At 45.9% G+C, this 19,646-nt stretch overlaps 1 protein-coding gene across 6 annotated transcripts in view; it reads right to left on the bottom strand.

The window, feature by feature from the left end:
• The window catches only part of LOC118366574 (PH and SEC7 domain-containing protein 1-like), an 82,390-nt gene that overhangs the window by 4,117 nt on the left and 58,627 nt on the right, over window positions 1-19,646 (bottom strand). For 5 of the 6 annotated variants that reach the window (XM_035749198.2, XM_035749190.2, XM_035749204.2 and 2 more), the window contains 5 exons: window positions 12,408-12,601; window positions 11,936-12,006; window positions 10,397-10,554; window positions 521-665; window positions 93-236 (listed from right to left, as the gene is read on the bottom strand). In XM_035749198.2, the coding sequence (XP_035605091.1) occupies window positions 93-236; window positions 521-665; window positions 10,397-10,554; window positions 11,936-12,006; window positions 12,408-12,601 (712 nt within the window). Of the gene's footprint in view, window positions 1-92; window positions 237-520; window positions 666-10,396; window positions 10,555-11,927; window positions 12,007-12,407; window positions 12,602-19,646 lie in introns of those variants that run through there. The other variant, XR_004821997.2, reaches the window with a different exon arrangement.

Below are 19,646 nucleotides of genomic sequence, written 5' to 3'. Positions count from 1 at the left end.
ATGCAGTGCTGCATAATTGCTTAACGCTTGACTTGATTCCAATTTCTTTATTTTCTTTTCCTGTAGCCTTTGAACTGTCGCCTCGGGCTCACCTCAAACTCCAGGTACTCGTCCCGCTGGCGGTACTCCTCCAGCTCACGGCCTTTGACCTTTCGATCTGGAGGATACGAGCGCAGCTCAGCCAGTTCAGTGGAGATGGCCCGGAACCGAGCCTCATGGGACTGGACCTGCTCCTCCTGTAAGCACAGATACTTAGGGTCAGAGTTCACCACCCAGGTCACCAGAGGGCCATGTATTCTCTCCCAGCACATGATCATCACTAGTTTGACCTCTGTAGGCCTATACATTATTTCTGAGATCATTGCGAGTTTTGTCCTTTAATCATCCTTGTGGACATTTAAAATAATAGCATTTATTCATTCATTTTGAAGAGTGCCTTCAGGGATGTTTTCAATTATGGTAGTGATGTGGTATGGTAAATGTGATTGGTGATATGAGGACATGGTACGGAGGCGGGTACCTGTGACAGTTTGGAGGTGGAGCCTGGCAGCAGCGGTCGGGCAAATTTCTTCTGTGAACCAATGGCTGCAGGGAAGGGTGGTGCTGAGAACATGGCTGATACCGTGTTGATGCGCGTGATCCACGACTGCATTTGCTCTGCGTTTCTATGGAGGACAAAACACACACACACACACACAGAGTTTATGAGATTGTGTTGTACAAACACACGCACGCACACAAGCTTACACACCACACATATCAATCCCTACTGCACAGAGCTAAACTAAGCCATCATAGTGATTATCACCACAGCTGCTGTATTGAAAAACGCTGCTTTGCTGTTGAGAAATAAATCATTGAGGGGCCAATTAATAGATGTCATCTACTAACGGGCCATTAGAGACCCCGTAGAGTAATCAGATTGAATCAGACGGTTTTGTCACAGCTACCTGGACACTGGCTGAGAAATGAGAGAGAGGACGAGAGGGAGGGAGGGAGGGAGAGAGGAAGAGAGAGAGGAAGAGAGAGAGATAGGGAGCGAGAGAGAGAGGGGGGAGAAACAGAGGAAGAGAGAGAGGGTAAAAAAAAGAGGGTGAGAGAGGCAGGAAAGGAGAGAGGGGGGGGAGACAGAGAGTGACAGAAAGAGAGTGAGAGAGGGGGAGGGAGAGAAAGGAAGTTAAGAGAGAGATAGGGAGGGAGGGAAAGGAAGGAAAGTGAGATGGAGAGAGAGAGGAAGGTATCTGGGACAGGCTGCAACTGGAGCAGAGCTGGTCCTCCTGGGTGACTGGAACATGTGGCCACATCATGTGCCTCTGCATTCTTGATTTACACCCCCCTCCTCCTCACAGACAGACAGACAGACAGACAGACAGACAGACAGACAGACAGACAGACACGCACACACGCACACACACACTCAGCAGGAGGTAGTAACAGCCATGACTGCCTCAAGACAGCTTGTGGGCAAACAAGAAAACAAGAGGAGGAGGGAGGCCTTGCAAAGTCAAGATCAGGTTTATTGACCGAGGCAGATGTTAACTGAGTGGCGCAGCGGTCTAAGGCAATGCATCTCAATGCCAGAAGCGTCACTACAGACACCCTGGTTCGATTCCAGGCTGTATCACAACCGGCCGTGATTGGAAGTCCCATAGGGCGCTGCACAATAGGCCCAGCGTCGTCCATGTTTGGCCGGTGTAAGAGTCATTGTAAATAAGAATTTGTTCTTAACTGACTTGCCTAGTTAAATAAAAGTTAAATAAAATAAACAAATAATAAAAAGAAAAACCAGGGCAGTTAACAGAGGGCAGATGTTAACCAGGGCAGTTAACAGAGGGCAGATGTTAACCAGGGCAGATGTTAACAGAGAGCAGATGTTAGCCAGGGCAGATGTTAACAGAGGGCAGATGTTAACCGAGGGCAGATGTTAACAGAGGGCAGATGTTAACAGAGGGCAGATGTTAACCAGGGCAGATGTTAACCGGGGCAGATGTTAACCAGGGCAGATGTTAACCGAGGGCAGATGTTAACAGAGGGCAGATGTTAACAGAGGGCAGATGTTAACAGAGGGCAGATGTTAACCAGGGCAGATGTTAACCAGGGCAGATGTTAACCGAGGGCAGATGTTAACCGAGGGCAGATGTTAACAGAGGGCAGATGTTAACCGAGGGCAGATGTTAACCAGGGCAGATGTTAACCAGGGCAGATGTTAACCGAGGGCAGATGTTAACCGAGGGCAGATGTTAACTGAGGGCAGATGTTAACAGAGGGCCGATGTTAACAGAGCGCAGATGTTAACCAGGGTAGATGTTAACCAGGGCAGATGTTAACAGAGGTCAGATGTTAACCAGGGCAGATGTTAACAGAGGGCAGATGTTAACCGAGGGCAGATGTTAACCGAGGGCAGATGTTAACAGAGGGCAGATGTTAACCTAGGGCAGATGTTAACAGAGGGCAGATGTTAACCAGGGCAGATGTTAACAGAGGGCAGATGTTAACAGAGGGCAGATGTTAACCGAGGGCAGATGTTAACCGAGGACAGATGTTGACAGAGGGCAGATGTTAACCGAGGGCAGATGTTAACAGAGGGCAAATGTTAACCAAGGGCAAATGTTAACCGAGGACAAATGTTAACCGAGGACAAATGTTGACAGAGGGCAGATGTTAGCCAGGACAGATGTTAACAGAGAGCAGATGTTAACCGAGGGCAAATGTTAACTGAGGGCAAATGTTAACAGAGGACAAATGTTGACAGAGGGCAGATGTTAACAGAGGGCAGATGTTAACCAGGGCAGATGTTAACCGGGCAGATGTTAACCAGGGCAGATGTTAGCCAGGGCAGATGTTAACAGAGGGCAGATGTTAACCAGGGCAGATGTTAACAGAGGGAAGATGTTAACCAGGGCAGATGTTAACAGAGGGCAGATGTTAACAGAGGGCAGATGTTAACAGAGGGCAGATGTTAATAGAGGGCAGACGTTAAACAGGGCAGACGTTAAACGAGGGCAAATGTTAACCGAGGGCAGATGTTAACCGAGATCAGACGTTAACCGAGGGCAAACGTTAACCGAGGGCAGATGTTAACCGAGGGCAAATGTTAACAGAGGGCAGACGTTAACCAGGGCAGACGTTAACCGAGGGCAAATGTTAACCGAGGGCAGATGTTAACCGAGATCAGACGTTAACCGAGGGCAAACGTTAACCGAGGGCAGATGTTAACCGAGGGCAAATGTTAACAGAGGGCAGACGTTAACCAGGGCAGACGTTAACCGAGGGCAAATGTTAACCGAGGACAGATGTTGACAGAGGGCAGATGTTAACAGAGGGCAGATGTTAACAGAGGGCAGACGTTAACCAGGGCAGACGTTAACCGAGGGCAAATGTTAACCGAGGACAGATGTTGACAGAGGGCAGATGTTAACCGAGGGCAGATGTTAACAGAGGGCAGATGTTAACAGAGGGCAGATGTTAACCAGGGCAGATGTTAACCGAGGGCAGATGTTAACAGAGGGCAGATGTTAGCCAGGGCAGATGTTAACAGAGGGAAGATGTTAACCAGGGCAGATGTTAACAGAGGGCAGATGTTAACAGAGGGCAGTTAACAGAGGGCAGATGTTAACAGAGGGCAGATGTTAACAGAGGGCAGATGTTAACCAGGGCAGATGTTAACAGAGGGCAGACGTTAACCAGGGCAGACGTTAACCGAGGGCAAATGTTAACCGAGGGCAAATGTTAACAGAGGGCAGATGTTAACAGAGGGCAGATGTTAACAGAGGGCAGATGTTAACCGAGGGCAGATGTTAACCGAGAGCAGATGTTAACCAAGGGCAGACGTTAACCGAGGGCAAATGTTAACCGAGGGCAAATGTTAACAGAGGGCAGATGTTAACAGAGGGCAGATGTTAACCGAGGGCAGATGTTAACCGAGAGCAGATGTTAACCAAGGGCAGACGTTAACGGAGGGCAAACGTTAACCGAGGGCAAATGTTAACCGAGGGCAGATGTTAACCGAGGGCAGATGTTAACCGAGGGCAGATGTTAACAGAGGGCAAATGTTAACCAAGGGCAAATGTTAACCGAGGACAAATGTTAACCGAGGACAAATGTTGACAGAGGGCAGATGTTAACCGAGGACAGATGTTAACCGAGGGCAAATGTTAACCTAGGGCAAATGTTAACCGAGGACAAATGTTGACAGAGGGCAGATGTTAACCGAGGGCAGATGTTAACCGAGATCAGACGTTAACCGAGGGCAAACGTTAACCGAGGGCAGATGTTAACCGAGGGCAGATGTTAACAGAGGGCAGATGTTAGCCTGGGCAGATGTTAACAGAGGGCAGATGTTAACAGAGGGCAAATGTTAACCAAGAGCAAATGTTAACCGAGGACAAATGTTAACCGAGGACAAATGTTGACAGAGGGCAGATGTTAACCGAGGGATGTTAACCGAGGGCAGATGTTAACCGAGGCCAAATGTTAACCGAGGGCAAATGTTAACCGAGGACAAATGTTGACAGAGGGCAGATGTTAACCGAGGGCAGATGTGAACCGAGATCAGACGTTAACCGAGGGCAAACGTTAACCGAGGGCAGATGTTAACCGAGGGCAAATGTTAACAGAGGGCAGATGTTAACCGAGGGCAGATGTTAACCGAGGGCAGATGTTAACCGAGGGCAGATGTTAACCGAGGGCAGATGTTAACCGAGGGCAGATGTTAACAGAGGGCAGATGTTAACCGAGGGCAGATGTTAACCGAGGGCAGATGTTAACCGAGGGCAGATGTTAACAGAGGGCAGATGTTAACCGAGGGCAGATGTTAACAGAGGGCAGATGTTAACAGAGGGCAGATGTTAACCGAGGGCAGATGTTAACAGAGGGCAGATGTTAACAAGGGCAGATGTTAACAGATGGCAGATGTTAACAGAGGGCAGATGTTAGCCAGGGCAGATGTTAAAAGAGGGCAGATGTTAACCAGGGCAGTTGTTAACAGAGGGAAGATGTTAACCAGGGCAGATGTTAACAGATGGCAGATGTTAACAGAGGGCAGATGTTAACCGACGGCAGATGTTAACAGAGGGCAGATGTTAACCAGGGCAGATGTTAACAGGGGGCAGACGTTAACCAGGGCAGACGTTAACCGGGGGAAAATGTTAACCGAGGGCAAATGTTAACAGAGGGCAGATGTTAACCGAGGGCAGATGTTAACCGAGAGCAGATGTTAACCAAGGGCAGACGTTAACCGAGGGCAAACGTTAACCGAGGGCAGACGTTAACCGAGGGCAGATGTTAACCGAGAGCAGATGTTAACCAAGGGCAGACGTTAACCGAGGGCAAACGTTAACAGAGGGCAAATGTTAACCGAGGGCAGATGTTAACCGAGGGCAGATGTTAACCGAGGGCAGATGTTAACCGAGGGCAGATGTTAACAGAGGGCAAATGTTAAACAAGGGCAAATGTTAACCGAGGACAAATGTTAACCGAGGGCAGATGTTAACAGAGAGCAGATGTTAACCAAGGGCAGACGTTAACCGAGGGCAAATGTTAACCGAGGGCAAATGTTAACCGAGGGCAGATGTTAACCGAGGGCAGATGTTAACCCGAGGGCAGATGTTAACCGAGGGCAGATGTTAACCGAGGCCAGATGTTAACCGAGGGCAAATGTTAACCGAGGGCAGATGTTAACCGAGGGCAAATGTTAACCGAGGGCAAATGTTAACCGAGGGCAGATGTTAACCGAGGGCAAATGTTAACCAAGGGCAGATGTTAACCGAGGGCAAATGTTAACCGAGGGCAGATGTTACCCAGGGCAGATGTTAACCAGGGCAGATGTTAACAGAGGGCAGATGTTAACCAGGGCAGATGTTAACCAGGGCAGATGTTAACAGAGGGCAGATGTTAACAGAGGCAGATGTTAACCAGGGCAGATGTTAACAGAGGGCAGATGTTAACCAGGGCAGATGTTAACCAGGGCAGATGTTAACAGAGGGCAGATGTTAACAGAGGGCAGATGTTAACCAGGGCAGATGTTAACCGAGGGCAGATGTTAACAGAGGGCAGATGTTAACAGAGGGCAGATGTTAACCAGGGCAGATGTTAACAGAGGGCAGATGTTAACCAGGGCAGATGTTAACAGAGGGCAGATGTTAACCAGGGCAGATGTTAACAGAGGGCAGATGTTAACAGACGGCAGATGTTAACAGAGGCCAGATGTTAACCAGGGCAGATGTTAACAGAGGGCAGACGTTAACCAGGGCAGATGTTAACCGAGGGCAAATGTTAACCGAGGGCAAATGTTAACAGAGGGCAGATGTTAACAGAGGGCAAACGTTAACCGAGGGCAGATGTTAACCGGGGACAAATGTTGACAGAGGGCAGATGTTAACTGAGGGCAGATGTTAACCGAGAGCAGACGTTAACCGAGGGCAAACGTTAACCGAGGGCAGATGTTAACTGAGGGCAAATGTTAACAGAGGACAAATGTTGACAGACGGCAGATGTTAGCCAGGGCAGATGTTAACAGAGGGCGGATGTTAACCAGGGCAGATGTTAACAGAGGGCAGATGTTAACAGAGGGCAGATGTTAACCAGGGCAGATGTTAACAGAGGGCAGATGTTAACCAGGGCAGACGTTAACTGAGGGCAAATGTTAACCGAGGGCAAATGTTAACAGAGGGCAGATGTTAACAGAGGGCAGATGTTAACCGGGCAGATGTTAACCGAGAGCAGATGTTAACCGAGGGCAGACGTTAACCGAGGGCAAATCTTAACCGAGGGCAAATGTTAACCGAGGACAGATGTTGACAGAGGGCAGATGTTAACCGAGGGCAGATGTTAACAGAGGGCAAATGTTAACCGAGGACAAATGTTGACAGAGGGCAGATGTTAACCGAGGGCAGATGTTAACCGAGAGCAGACATTAACCGAGGGCAAACGTTAACCGAGGGCAGATGTTAACCGAGGGCAGATGTTAACCGAGGGCAGATGTTAACCGAGGGCAGATGTTAACAGAGGGCAGATGTTAACAGCAGGACAGATGTTGACAGAGGGCAGATGTTAACCGAGGGCAGACGTTAACCGAGGGCAAACGTTAAACGAGGGCAGATGTTAACCGAGGGCAAATGTTAACCGAGGACAAATGTTGACAGAGGGCAGATGTTAACCGAGGGCAGATGTTAACCAGGCAGATGTTAACAGAGGGCAGATGTTAACAGAGGGCAGATGTTAACAGAGGCCAGATGTTAACCAGGGCAGATGTTAACAGAGGGCAGACGTTAACCAGGGCAGATGTTAACCGAGGGCAAATGTTAACCGAGGGCAAATGTTAACAGAGGGCAGATGTTAACAGAGGGCAAACGTTAACCGAGGGCAGATGTTAACCGGGGACAAATGTTGACAGAGGGCAGATGTTAACTGAGGGCAGATGTTAACCGAGAGCAGACGTTAACCGAGGGCAAACGTTAACCGAGGGCAGATGTTAACTGAGGGCAAATGTTAACAGAGGACAAATGTTGACAGACGGCAGATGTTAGCCAGGGCAGATGTTAACAGAGGGCGGATGTTAACCAGGGCAGATGTTAAAAGAGGGCAGATGTTAACCAGGGCAGATGTTAACAGAGGGCAGACGTTAACCAGGGCAGACGTTAACTGAGGGCAAATGTTAACCGAGGGCAAATGTTAACAGAGGGCAGATGTTAACCGAGGGCAGATGTTAACCGAGAGCAGATGTTAACCGAGGGCAGACGTTAACCGAGGGCAAATCTTAACCGAGGGCAAATGTTAACCGAGGACAGATGTTGACAGAGGGCAGATGTTAACCGAGGGCAGATGTTAACAGAGGGCAAATGTTAACCGAGGACAAATGTTGACAGAGGGCAGATGTTAACCGAGGGCAGATGTTAACCGAGAGCAGACATTAACCGAGGGCAAATGTTAACCGAGGGCAGATGTTAACCGAGGGCAGATGTTAACCGAGGGCAGATGTTAACCGAGGGCAGATGTTAACAGAGGGCAGATGTTAACAGCGGACAGATGTTGACAGAGGGCAGATGTTAACCGAGGGCAGACGTTAACCGAGGGCAAACGTTAACCGAGGGCAGATGTTAACCGAGGGCAAATGTTAACCGAGGACAAATGTTGACAGAGGGCAGATGTTAACCGAGGGCAGATGTTAACCGAGATCAGATGTTAACCGAGGGCAAACGTTAACCGAGGGCAGATGTTAACCGAGGGCAAATGTTAACAGAGGGCAGATGTTAACCAAGGGCAGATGTTAACCGAGGGCAGATGTTAACTGTTAGAGGGCAGATGTTAACCGAGGGCAAATGTTAACGTGTTAACCGAGGGCAGATGTTAACTGAGGGCAAATGTTAACAGAGGACAAATGTTAACAGACGGCAGATGTTAACCAGGGCAGATGTTAACAGAGGGCAGATGTTAACCAGGGCAGATGTTAACAGAGGGCAGATGTTAACAGAGGGCAGATGTTAACCGAGGGCAAAGATGTTAACCGAGGGCAGAAACCGTTAACCGAGGGCAAATGTTAACCGAATGCAAATGTTAACCGAGGGCAGATGTTAACCGAGGGCAAATGTTAACCGAGGGCAGATGTTAACCAGGGCAGATGTTAACCAGGGCAGATGTTAACCGAGGGCAGATGTTAACAGAGGCCAGATGTTAACAGAGGCAGATGTTAACCAGGGCAGATGTTAACAGAGGACAGATGTTAACCAGGGCATATGTTAACCGAGGGCAAATGTTAACTGAGGGCAAATGTTAACAGAGGGCAGATGTTAACCGAGGGCAGATGTTAACCGAGAGCAGATGTTAACCGAGGGCAGACGTTAACCGAGGGCAAATGTTAACCAAGGGCAAATGTTAACCGAGGACAAATGTTGACAGAGGGCAGATGTTAACCGAGGGCAGATGTTAACCAGGGCAGATGTTAACAGACGTTAACCGAGGGCAAACGTTAACCGAGGGCAGATGTTAACCGAGGGCAGATGTTAACAGAGGACAAATGTTGACAGAGGGCAGATGTTAACCGAGGGCAGACGTTAACCGAGGGAAAAACGTTAAACAGATGTTAAGGGCAGATGTTAACCGAGGGCAAATGTTAACCGAGGACAAATGTTGACAGAGGGCAGATGTTAACCGAGGGCAGATGTTAACAGCGGACAGATGTTGACAGAGGGCAGATGTTAACCGAGGGCAAACGTTAAACGAGGGCAAACGTTAAACGAGGGCAGATGTTAACCGAGGGCAAATGTTAACCGAGGACAAATGTTGACAGAGGGCAGATGTTAACCGAGGGCAGATGTTAACCCGAGGGCAGATGTTAACCGAGGGCAGATGTTAACCGAGGCCAGATGTTAACCGAGGGCAAATGTTAACCGAGGCCAGATGTTAACCGAGGGCAAATGTTAACCGAGGGCAAATGTTAACCGAGGGCAGATGTTAACCGAGGGCAGATGTTAACCGAGGGCAGATGTTAACCGAGGGCAAATGTTAACATAGGGCAGATGTTAACCGAGGGTAGATGTTAACCGAGGGCAAATGTTAACCGAGGGCAAATGTTGACAGAGGGCAGATGTTAACCGAGGGCAGATGTTAACCGAGGGCAGATGTTAACCGAGGGCAAATGTTAACCAGATGGGCAGATGTTAACCGAGGGCAGATGTTAACCGAGGGCAGATGTTAACCGAGGGCAGATGTTAACCGAGGGCAGATGTTAACCGAGGGCAAATGTTAACAGAGGGCAGATGTTAACCGAGGGCAGATGTTAACCGAGGGTAGATGTTAACCGAGGGCAAATGTTAACAGAGGGCAGATGTTAACCGGGGCAGAGGTTAACCGAGGGCAGATGTTAACCGAGGGCAAATGTTAACCGAGGGCAGATGTTAACCGAGGGCAAATGTTAACCGAGGGCAAATGTTAACAGAGGGCAGATGTTAACCGAGGGCAGATGTTAACCGAGGGCAAATGTTAACTGAGGGCAAGTGTTAACCGAGGGCAAATGTTAACCGAGGGCAGATGTTAACCGAGGGCAGACGTTAACCGAGGGCAAACGTTAAACGAGGGCAGATGTTAACCGAGGGCAAATGTTAACCGAGGACAAATGTTGACAGAGGGCAGATGTTAACCGAGGGCAGATGTTAACCGAGATCAGACGTTAACCGAGGGCAAACGTTAACCGAGGGCAGATGTTTTTACCCGAGGGCAGATGTTAAACAACGGCAGATGTGTTCTGTGCAGGGAGCAGTTGCAGGTTATGGCTCCAAGCCAAATAATAAACCATCTCACATTCAACTTATAGTGTGTAACCTGAACTCGTGAAAGCAAGGGATGGCTCAATCTTACAGAGGAATGACAGAAGAAGAGTGAAGCGAGGGATGGGACTCACGGTGCCTGGAAGAGGTAGACTCTCCAGTCGGCGGTGCGTAGGTAGAACACATTGGGTCTCTTGCTGTAGTCAGCAGCCCTCATCGCCAGAGAGTGGTGGATGGACACGGCGTTCTTCAGATCCTCATCTGACAGCTGTTTATCTGGCCGGTACTCTCCCTGCATGGTCAAACAATGACAATCACCATAAAGTGTGATTTCCTCCTGATATCATTATTGACCATCGCAGTAGTTCTGACCACAGCGTAGTGTATTCAACCCCCAGATGGTTCTTTGAGTACCGGTCATCTAATTGAGTTGTAATATGAGAATGTCAAGCATCAGTGAGTTGGCACTGGATGTTATGGTGTGAAATTCCAGCAATCAAAAAACACAACAATTGATTGTTGCCCTTTCCTGCAATCAAATGACCAAATCTCCCCCTAGTGGCCTCATGGATGGAATATTATTACTATCTTTTATAAATTCACAATTAATAAACTTTTTTTTTTTACCTGCACATAATCCGGTGTTTCTATGTCAAACTGTTTTGTTATATTTCAGTCTTCTGTGATTTAATTAAAGTGTAATATTGGGATGCAAATTCAAAATTGAAAATATTTGTAGTCTATCTCTGACATGGTACAGGTGTTTTCTTTCGTTTAAGCCCATAACCATGTTTGTCAGGTGTATACTCTTTTTCAAAGTAGATTTGTTTAAGACTATCAAGAAACACTCTGTGTGAACCTGATTTAGCCCACTGCAGTAAAAGGTTAACTGAACCGTAGGTGATTAAATCAGGACAATCTAGAAGATAACTGTGTCCAGACCTCTCTTTTAGCAGGATGACTTGTTGATGGGATGTTCCAGAACAAACCATACTAAGGAAATGGGTATTTTTGACACCCGAGTAGGTGCCTTGCCTCTGCCCAACTCAGACATGACCGTTGGACCAGAGACCACTACCAATAGACATACAGTACATACATCATTGGCACAGCTGCGGCGCCATGGGACCGCCTCTGGTTGGGACCCTTGCTTCTGTTCAAAGTGGCCGAGTTACACACAAGTCCAAGAAGCTGGCAGGGCTGTCCGTAGCAAAGGCCAGGACCACTGGTCCAAATGGGTATAGGCGACAATGCCAGGTCTGCAGTCTGAAGGCACTGAACCAAGGACTCAACCTTTACGCATTACCTCATACTGACAATATCAACACCCAACAGGGTATGGAAAGTCATCCGGATGGCTGGAGAGTGAGATCTGTATTTCAGTGTGTGTCAATCAAAGATGGGTATACTTCCAGGTGTATCACAAATGTTATTGTGTATGAGTACGTAACAAAGTAGGATCATCTTAGCAGTCTTTTTAGACTTACATTCTCGGGAACATTTGGGGGTTTTCATTGGTGCAAACACATATATAATGTCACTCAATACAAGTATGTAAAAAGTGGGTTGACTGAGCAGGCATTTATAGACTTTTCAGAGTTTCGGGACAGTGAATGTGTTGCGAGCTCATAAAGTGAGACAGAAGTGACAGAAGTGTAGTCACACCTGCTCACCTTCTGCAGGTAGAGAATCAGCCCCTTCAGAATGCCATAGAACGTCTTCCATCCTCTCTTCCCACGCGGTGCTGAGATCAGGAGAATAGTTTGGTCAAAACATAGGTCACCTTCAAATGTCCATACTAACCTTCACACCTATACATACTCATTACATTGCTTCATACTAAATGGTAGGCAAGTATGGATGTTGGAACAGAGCCACCAAACTCTCATTGTTCCAAAGAAAGTTATACAATTTACTCTATGTGGACCACAATAGGTATGCTGTAGATAAAAAAACAGCATAGGGCTGAATGATTAATAATGATAATAATAATAACAGTAAAAAGAATGGGACTTATATAGCGCGTTTCAAGGACTCAAAGTCACTTTACAAATGTAGAAATGAAAACAAAACAAAAAAATAGCAGTCAATACAAAACAAAAATATTATATATATATACAATATATCTGTGGTTTTGATACGTACTTCTCTTGCCATCTGAGTCGGCGTGCACCTTGCGCACCAGGAAGCCATTCTTGTACAGCAGGGCTCCCGAGGGCTGGGCCATGGCCACTAGGTGTTTCTCACCACTGGCCATGCTCTTCATGTGTTTAGAGGTGGAGTCAGCCTGGTTGGTGTCCCCCAGCTCCGAGAAAGACTTCCGCATCTCCTCCTCATCGCTATGGCGACAACAAACAGAAGGATGAGCAACCTGGTTGCTGTTTTACCACGCCTCATTAGCAACAGGTCAACCAATCACGTTCAACCAATCACTTTCCAGCTGTCTCCCTCTGTGACTGTCCATTAGAAGACAGAGATGAGAAAGAGTAGTTTCAATGGCCGAACACATACAGTTGAAGTCGGAAGTTTACATGCACTTAGGTTGGAGTCATTAAAACTTGTTTTTCAACCACTCCACAAATTTCGTGTTAACAAACTATAGTTTTGGTCAGTTAGGACATCTACTTTGTGTATGACACAGGTCATTTTACCAACAATTGTTTACAGACAGATTATTTCACTTATAAGTCACTGTATGACAATTCCAGTGGGTCAGAAGTTTACATACACTAAGTTGACTGTGCCTTTAAACAGCTTGAAAAATTCCAGAAAATGCTGTCATGACTTTAGAAGCTTCTGATAGGATAATTTACATCATTTGAGTCAATTGGAGGTGTACCTGTGGATGTATTTCAAGGCCTACCTTCAAACTCAGTGCCTCTTTTCTTGACATCATGGGAAAATCAAAAGAAATCCGCCAAGACCTCAGAAAATAAATTGTAGGCCTCCACAAGTCTGGTTCATCCTTAGGAACAATTTCCAAACACCTGAAGGTACCACGTTCATCTGTACAAACAATAGTACGCAAGTATAAACACCATGGGACCATGCAGCAGTCATACCGCTCAGGAAGGAGACGCGTTCTGTCTCCGAGAGATTAACGTACTTTGGTGCGAAAATTGCAAATCAATCCCAGAACAACAGCAAAGGACCTTGTGAAGATGCTGTAGGAAACAGGTACAAAAGTATCTATATCCACAGTAAAATGAGTCCAAAATCGACATCACCTGAAAGGCCGCTCAGCAAGGAAGAAGCCACTGCTCCAAAACCACCATAAAAAAAGCCCTGATGTCGTTGTCCCCATGTGCATTTGCACATGGGGACAACGATGGTACTTTTTGGAGAAATGTCTTCTGGTCTGATGAAACAAAAATAGAACTGTTTGGCCATAATGACCATCGTTATGTTTGGAGGAAAAAGGGGGAGGCTTGCAAGCCGAAGAACACCATCCCAACTGTGAAGCACAGGGATGGTAGCATCATGTTGTGGGGGTGCCTCGCTGCAGGAGGGACTGGTACACTTCAAAAAATAGATGGCATCATGAGGAAAGGAAATGATGTGGATATATTGAAGCAACATCTCAAGACATCAGTCAGGAACTTAAAGCTTGGTCACAAATGGGTCTTCCAAATGGACAATGACCTCAAGCATACTTCCAAAGTTGTGGCAAAATGGCTTAAGGACAACAAAGTCAAGGTATTGGAGTGGCCATCACAAAGCCCCGACCTCAATCCTAGATAAAATGTGTGGGCAGAACTGAAAAATTGTGTGCGCGCAAGGAGGCCTACAAACCTGACTCAGTTACACCAGCTCTGTCAGGCGAAATGGGCCAAAATTCACCCAACTTATTGTGGGAAGCTTGTGGAAGGCTACCCAAAATGTTTTCCCCAAGTTAAACAATTTAAAGGCAATGCTACCAAATACTAATTGAGTGTATGTAAACTTCTGACCCACTGGGAATGTGATGAAAGAAATAAAAGCTGAAATAAATAATTCTCTCTCCTATTATTCTGACATTTCACATTCTTAAAATAAAGTGGTCATCTTAACTGACCTAATATAATGAATTTTTACTTGGAGTAAATGTCAGGAATTGTGAAAAACTGAGTTTAAATGTAAAAACTCCTTCTTCACTGGTTATATTGTGCTTTTTGTCATCTACCAAAAACACTGAAGTGAATTTTGTGGGCATAGCCTTGGTTATATAACATTTATACAAAGCACAATTCTACCTATAGGGGGAACCTGAGTGAATGAAAGTGTTTCTTCTTCTTCAAAGCCTTAATTCAGTGTCTTTCCCATTCCCTCTCTCCTTCCCTCCTCGACCATGTCGTTGTGATTCCCTCCTGGTCTCCAGAGAACCACTCTCCTAGATCAAAACACACTGCAGTAAGAAGAGCGACACGATCCATCGCGTGGCGGCCTTGAGGTGAAAAACGAGGGCATTCCGTTTCACTAGGGACTTCCTATTTTTGAGACTAATTTCAGACTTGTCACTGTTTTTTTTTCAATTTTGTTTTTCCCCATTGATCAAGATAGGAACTGCTCCAGAACTGTGAAAAGTCATACTTTTCCCAAATGTGTAATTACCTCAAACAAAACAAATAAATGGGCTACAATTGATGTGTTATTACAGAACTAGAAAATGTCAGTGTGTATTAGTGCACGATGAAAATATAACTGTATCTTAGTATACAGTTGAGTGTAATTCTTATACCAATGGAGGCTGGTGGAGGAAGGGTGGCTTATTGTAATGGCTAAAATGTAATGATTGGAAAATGATCAAACACATTGTTTCCATTCCATTTGGTTTTCATGTGTTTGATGCCATTCCATGTGTTCCCTAACCATAATCCCTACCCTAACTTGAACTATAACCCTTTAATCAACTAACCCTACCCGTAACCATTTAAAATGTCAACTTCAATGGGATAGGGACATCCCAAGGATCCCGGATAGCACGCTTTTTGAGGCAGGTTCAAATGATGATCACTCTTGGCCCACTCAAAATGAAGATACTGTACTTAGTATAAGCCATGTACACCACATGTCCCTTTACTGATATGATAATCTTACAACCATGGTTGGGGTGTTGTTAACATCTTTTTACATGTGGGATAATCTGGACCTGAGGCAGCAGTTAAGAGGATGACTCATGTTAAAAGCTAAACCTTTCTTATAATGTTTCCCAACACTAGTCAGTCAATCCACCCGAAATCAGTCAAATCCAATTTAAAACGAGGACTACACTTGTTACCTCACCATGTGTAAAAGTTCACATTTAAAATAGACATGCAAACCACCATCAAAATGGCTTCTCTTGTAACCCTTTAAGAGTATGAAATGAGTAACCAGTCGTATATAATAACAGTTAGCTCTACATGAGAGAGAGCATGATGGATAGCTAGTGAGAGCTGATGAGCATGTGTCTCAGAGTTCTAGCCTGTTGCCTGGTAACTGCTGGTCTGTGTGAATCCCACTCTACACTGAGTCAAAATAAAAGGGAGAGAAAGAGAGAGAGAGAGAGAGAGAGAGAGAGAGAGAGAGAGAGAGAGAGAGCGGGGAGATGGACGGAAATGAGGAAGCGAGGGAGCTAAAGAGAGGAGAGAAAACAAAAGCCTAGAAAGACAAAGCTGAGATGAGCCATGTCCAATCAATTGAATTTACCACAGATGGACTCCAATCAAGTTGTTGAAACATCAAGGATGATCATTGGAAATAGGATGCACCTGAGCTCAATTTCAAGTCTCATAGCAAAGAGTCTGAATACTTATGTAAAAAAGGTATTTCTGTTTTGTAATACATTTGCAAAAATTGTAAAAATACTTTTTTCTGGGGCCTCCCGGGTTGCGCAGTGGTTAAGGGCACTGTACTGCAGCGCCAGCTGTGCCATCAGAGTCCCTGGGTTCGCGCCCAGGCTCTGTCGCAACCGGCCGCGACCGGGAGCTCCGTGGGGTGATGCACAATTGGCCTAGCGTCGCCCGGGTTAGGGAGGGGTTGGCCGGTAGGGATATCCTTGTCTCATTGCGCACCAGCGACTCCTGTGGCGGGCCGGGCGCAGTGTTCGCTAGCCAAGGTGGCCAGGTGCACGGTGTTTCCTCCAGTGCATTGGTGCGGCTGGCTTCCGGGTTGGATGTGCACTGTGTTAAGAAGCAGTGCAGTTTGGTTGGGTTGTGTATCGGAGGACGCATGACTTTCAACCTTCGTCTCTCCCGAGCCCGTACGGGAGTTGTAGCGATGAGACAAGATAGTAGCTACTACAACAATTGGATACCACAAAATTGGGGAGAAAAAGGGGTAAAATTAAAAATAAAAAAAACAACTGTTTTCACTTTGTCTTTATGGGGTATTGTATGTATGTAGATTGATGCGGGAAACATTTTATTTCATACATTTTAGAACAAGGCTGTAAAGTGAATACTTTCCGAATGCAATATATATTGAACAAAAAAATTAACACAACATACAACAATTTCAATGATTTTACTGAATTACAGCTCATATAAGGAAATCAGTCAATTGAGGAGCCATCATAAAGAGGAGAGGGGAGGGGGATGGGGTTGTGGTGCGGAGGAGGAAGAGAGTGAACAGGTTGATTAGGTGTAGGTTTATTTGAACATCTTGCAGAAACATATGTACATCAAATATGATGTCATAACATAAAACACAATTTTCCAAATAACACATGATTCTTCAATGGAAGAAGTTTGGAACCACCAAGACTCTTCCTAGAGCTGGCCGCCCGGCTAAACTGAGCGATCGAGGTAGAAGGGCCTTGATCAGGGAGGTGACCAAAAATTCTGACAGAGCTCCAGAGTTCCTCTATGGAGATGGGAGAACCTTCCAGAAGGACAACCATCTCTGCAGCACTCCACCAATCAGGCCTTTATGGTAGAATGGCCAGACGGAAGCCACTCCTCAGTAAAGGGCACATGACAGCCCACTTTTTCCAAAAGGAACCTGAAGGACTCAGACCATGAGAAACAAGATTCTCTGGTCTGATGAAACCAAGATTGAACTGTTCAGCCTGAATACCAAGTGTCACGTCTGCGAAAAACCTGGCACAATCCCTACGGTGAAGCATGGTGGTGGCAGCATCATGCTATGGGGAGTTATTTCAGCGGCAGGGACAGGGAGACTAGTCAGGTTCGAGGGAAAGATGAACGGAGCAAAGTACAGAGAGATCCTTGATGAAAAACTGCTTCACACTAACAAAATGTGCAAAGGTCAAGGGGTAATACTTTCTAGTTTTTGCTCTGACATGCACTGTCAACTGTTTGACCTTATATAGACAGGTGTGTGCCTTTCCAAACCACGTCCAATTAATTGAATTTACCACAGGTGGACTCCAATCAAGTTGTAGAAACATCTTAAGGATGATCAATGGAAACAGGATGCACCTGAGCTCAATTTCGGGTCACATAGCAAAGGGTCTGAATACTTCTGTAAAAAAGGTATTTCTGTTTTGTATTTGTAATACATTTGCAAAAATGTTTTAAAGAAACTGTTTTTATTTAGTCTTTATGGGGTATTGTATGTAGATTGGTGAGGAAAACATTTTATTTAATACATTTTAGAATAAGGCTGTAACGTAACAACATGTTTAAAAAGGGAAGGGGTCTGAATACTTTCCGAATGCACTGTATACTGAACAAAAATATAAACGCAACATGTAAAGTGTTGGTCCCATATTTCAATAAAAAAGCTTATTTCTCTCATATTTTCTGTACAAATTTGATTACATCCCTGATAGTGAGTATTTCTTCTTTGCCAAGATAATCCATCCACCTGACAGGTGTGGCATATCAAGAAGCTGATTAAACAGCATGATCATTACACAGGTGCAACTTGTGCTGGGGGAAATAAAAGGCCCCTATAAAATGTGCAGTTTTGTCACACAACACAATGCCATAGATGTCTCAAGTTTTGAGGGAGCGTGCAATTGGTATGCTGACCACAGGAATGTCCACCAGAGCTGTTGCCAGATAATTAACTGTTCATTTCTCTACCATAAGATGCCTCCAAGGTCGTTTTAGAGAATTTGGCAGTACGTCCACCAGCCTCAAAACCACGCCAGCCCAGGACCTCCACATCCGACTTTACTTGCAGGATCGTCTGAGACCAGCCACCCAGACAGCTGATGAAACTAAGGAGTATTTCTATCTGTGATTGGCTGGGCCTGGCTCCCCAGTGGGTGGGCTGTGCCTCTGCTCAGTCATGTGCAGTCCATAGATTAGGGGCTAATGAGTTCATTTCAATTGACTGACTGACTGACTGACTGACTGACTGACTGACTGACTGACTATATGAACTGTAATTCAGTAAAACTTTGACATTTTTGCATGGTGCGTTTATATTTTTGTTCAGTATGCAGTATTTATAATAACGTATAAAAAAAACGTTTGTTTTTGTTGCTGGACATAAGACTGCAACATCACCAGGAAATCAGCTCAAAGTTATTTTAATTTCTGAAATCTGTTCCAAAGTATCCCCACGCATAGATAGAGAGGCATATGTGATCATGTCCCAATATAATCAAGGTTTGAAATGATTCTGTTTTTGTCAAATACTATACTGTATGTGTTTGGGATTCTTGCGGTCAATTTGCAGTGTACCAAATATATATATCTGGCCCCCCGACCATCCGCTCAAGGAACAATTGGCCCACGGCTAAATGTAATTGGGGACCTCTACGATAGAGTATTGCCTTAAACTCCTTAGATTATGCGGCCTCTGTCTAGGGTAGAAACTAGTGCAGAGGATTTGTGTGGCCATGCAGGAGTCCTTTGAAGGTCTTGACTGTAGGTTCATCATGCCTGTTCTCCAGAGATGGGAGTGAGTTGCAGGGAGTGCCAATGACGCAGCAGATCCGTCTCTGAATGCCTTCTAAGTCCCTTAGAGAGACACTTTGGAAGGCCAGGCCACACTGGCAAGGCATACTCCATGATGGGGACGGATGAAGGTCAAGTATATCTGCAGTAGGACTTCAGTTGGGAGGCCAGCTTGTCTTGCTTCGCTTAGGTAGTAGATCCTGGGTTGAAGCTTTTTTTTAGGATATACCGGACATGCTCGTCCCAGTACAGGTCAGCTGACACCATCACACCTATCAGTCAGAAAAACTCCAAACGCTCAACTGTGAGGCAGTTTACAGCAACCGCGGGTGGAAAAGCCTTGTCAGCCAGCAGCCCTTCTGAAGCTGATGAGCATATCCTTAGTTTTCTTTTCGTTCACATACAGGCAGTTGGTTTTTCCCCACTCAGCCACTGCATTGACGGCGGCTTGTGTTTGGCCAGGTAGATCGCCAGGAAACAATTCTATGAGCGTGAGGTCATCAGCACACTTGACAGGATGGATTCTGATTGGAAGGCTGGAGTCTAGGGTGTT

The sequence above is a fragment of the Oncorhynchus keta genome, chromosome 3 (assembly GCF_023373465.1).
Source record: "Oncorhynchus keta strain PuntledgeMale-10-30-2019 chromosome 3, Oket_V2, whole genome shotgun sequence".
Classification (NCBI taxonomy): domain Eukaryota; kingdom Metazoa; phylum Chordata; class Actinopteri; order Salmoniformes; family Salmonidae; genus Oncorhynchus; species Oncorhynchus keta.
The sequence above is the reverse complement of the archived record's forward strand: the minus strand, read 5'-3'. Positions and strand labels throughout refer to the sequence as shown.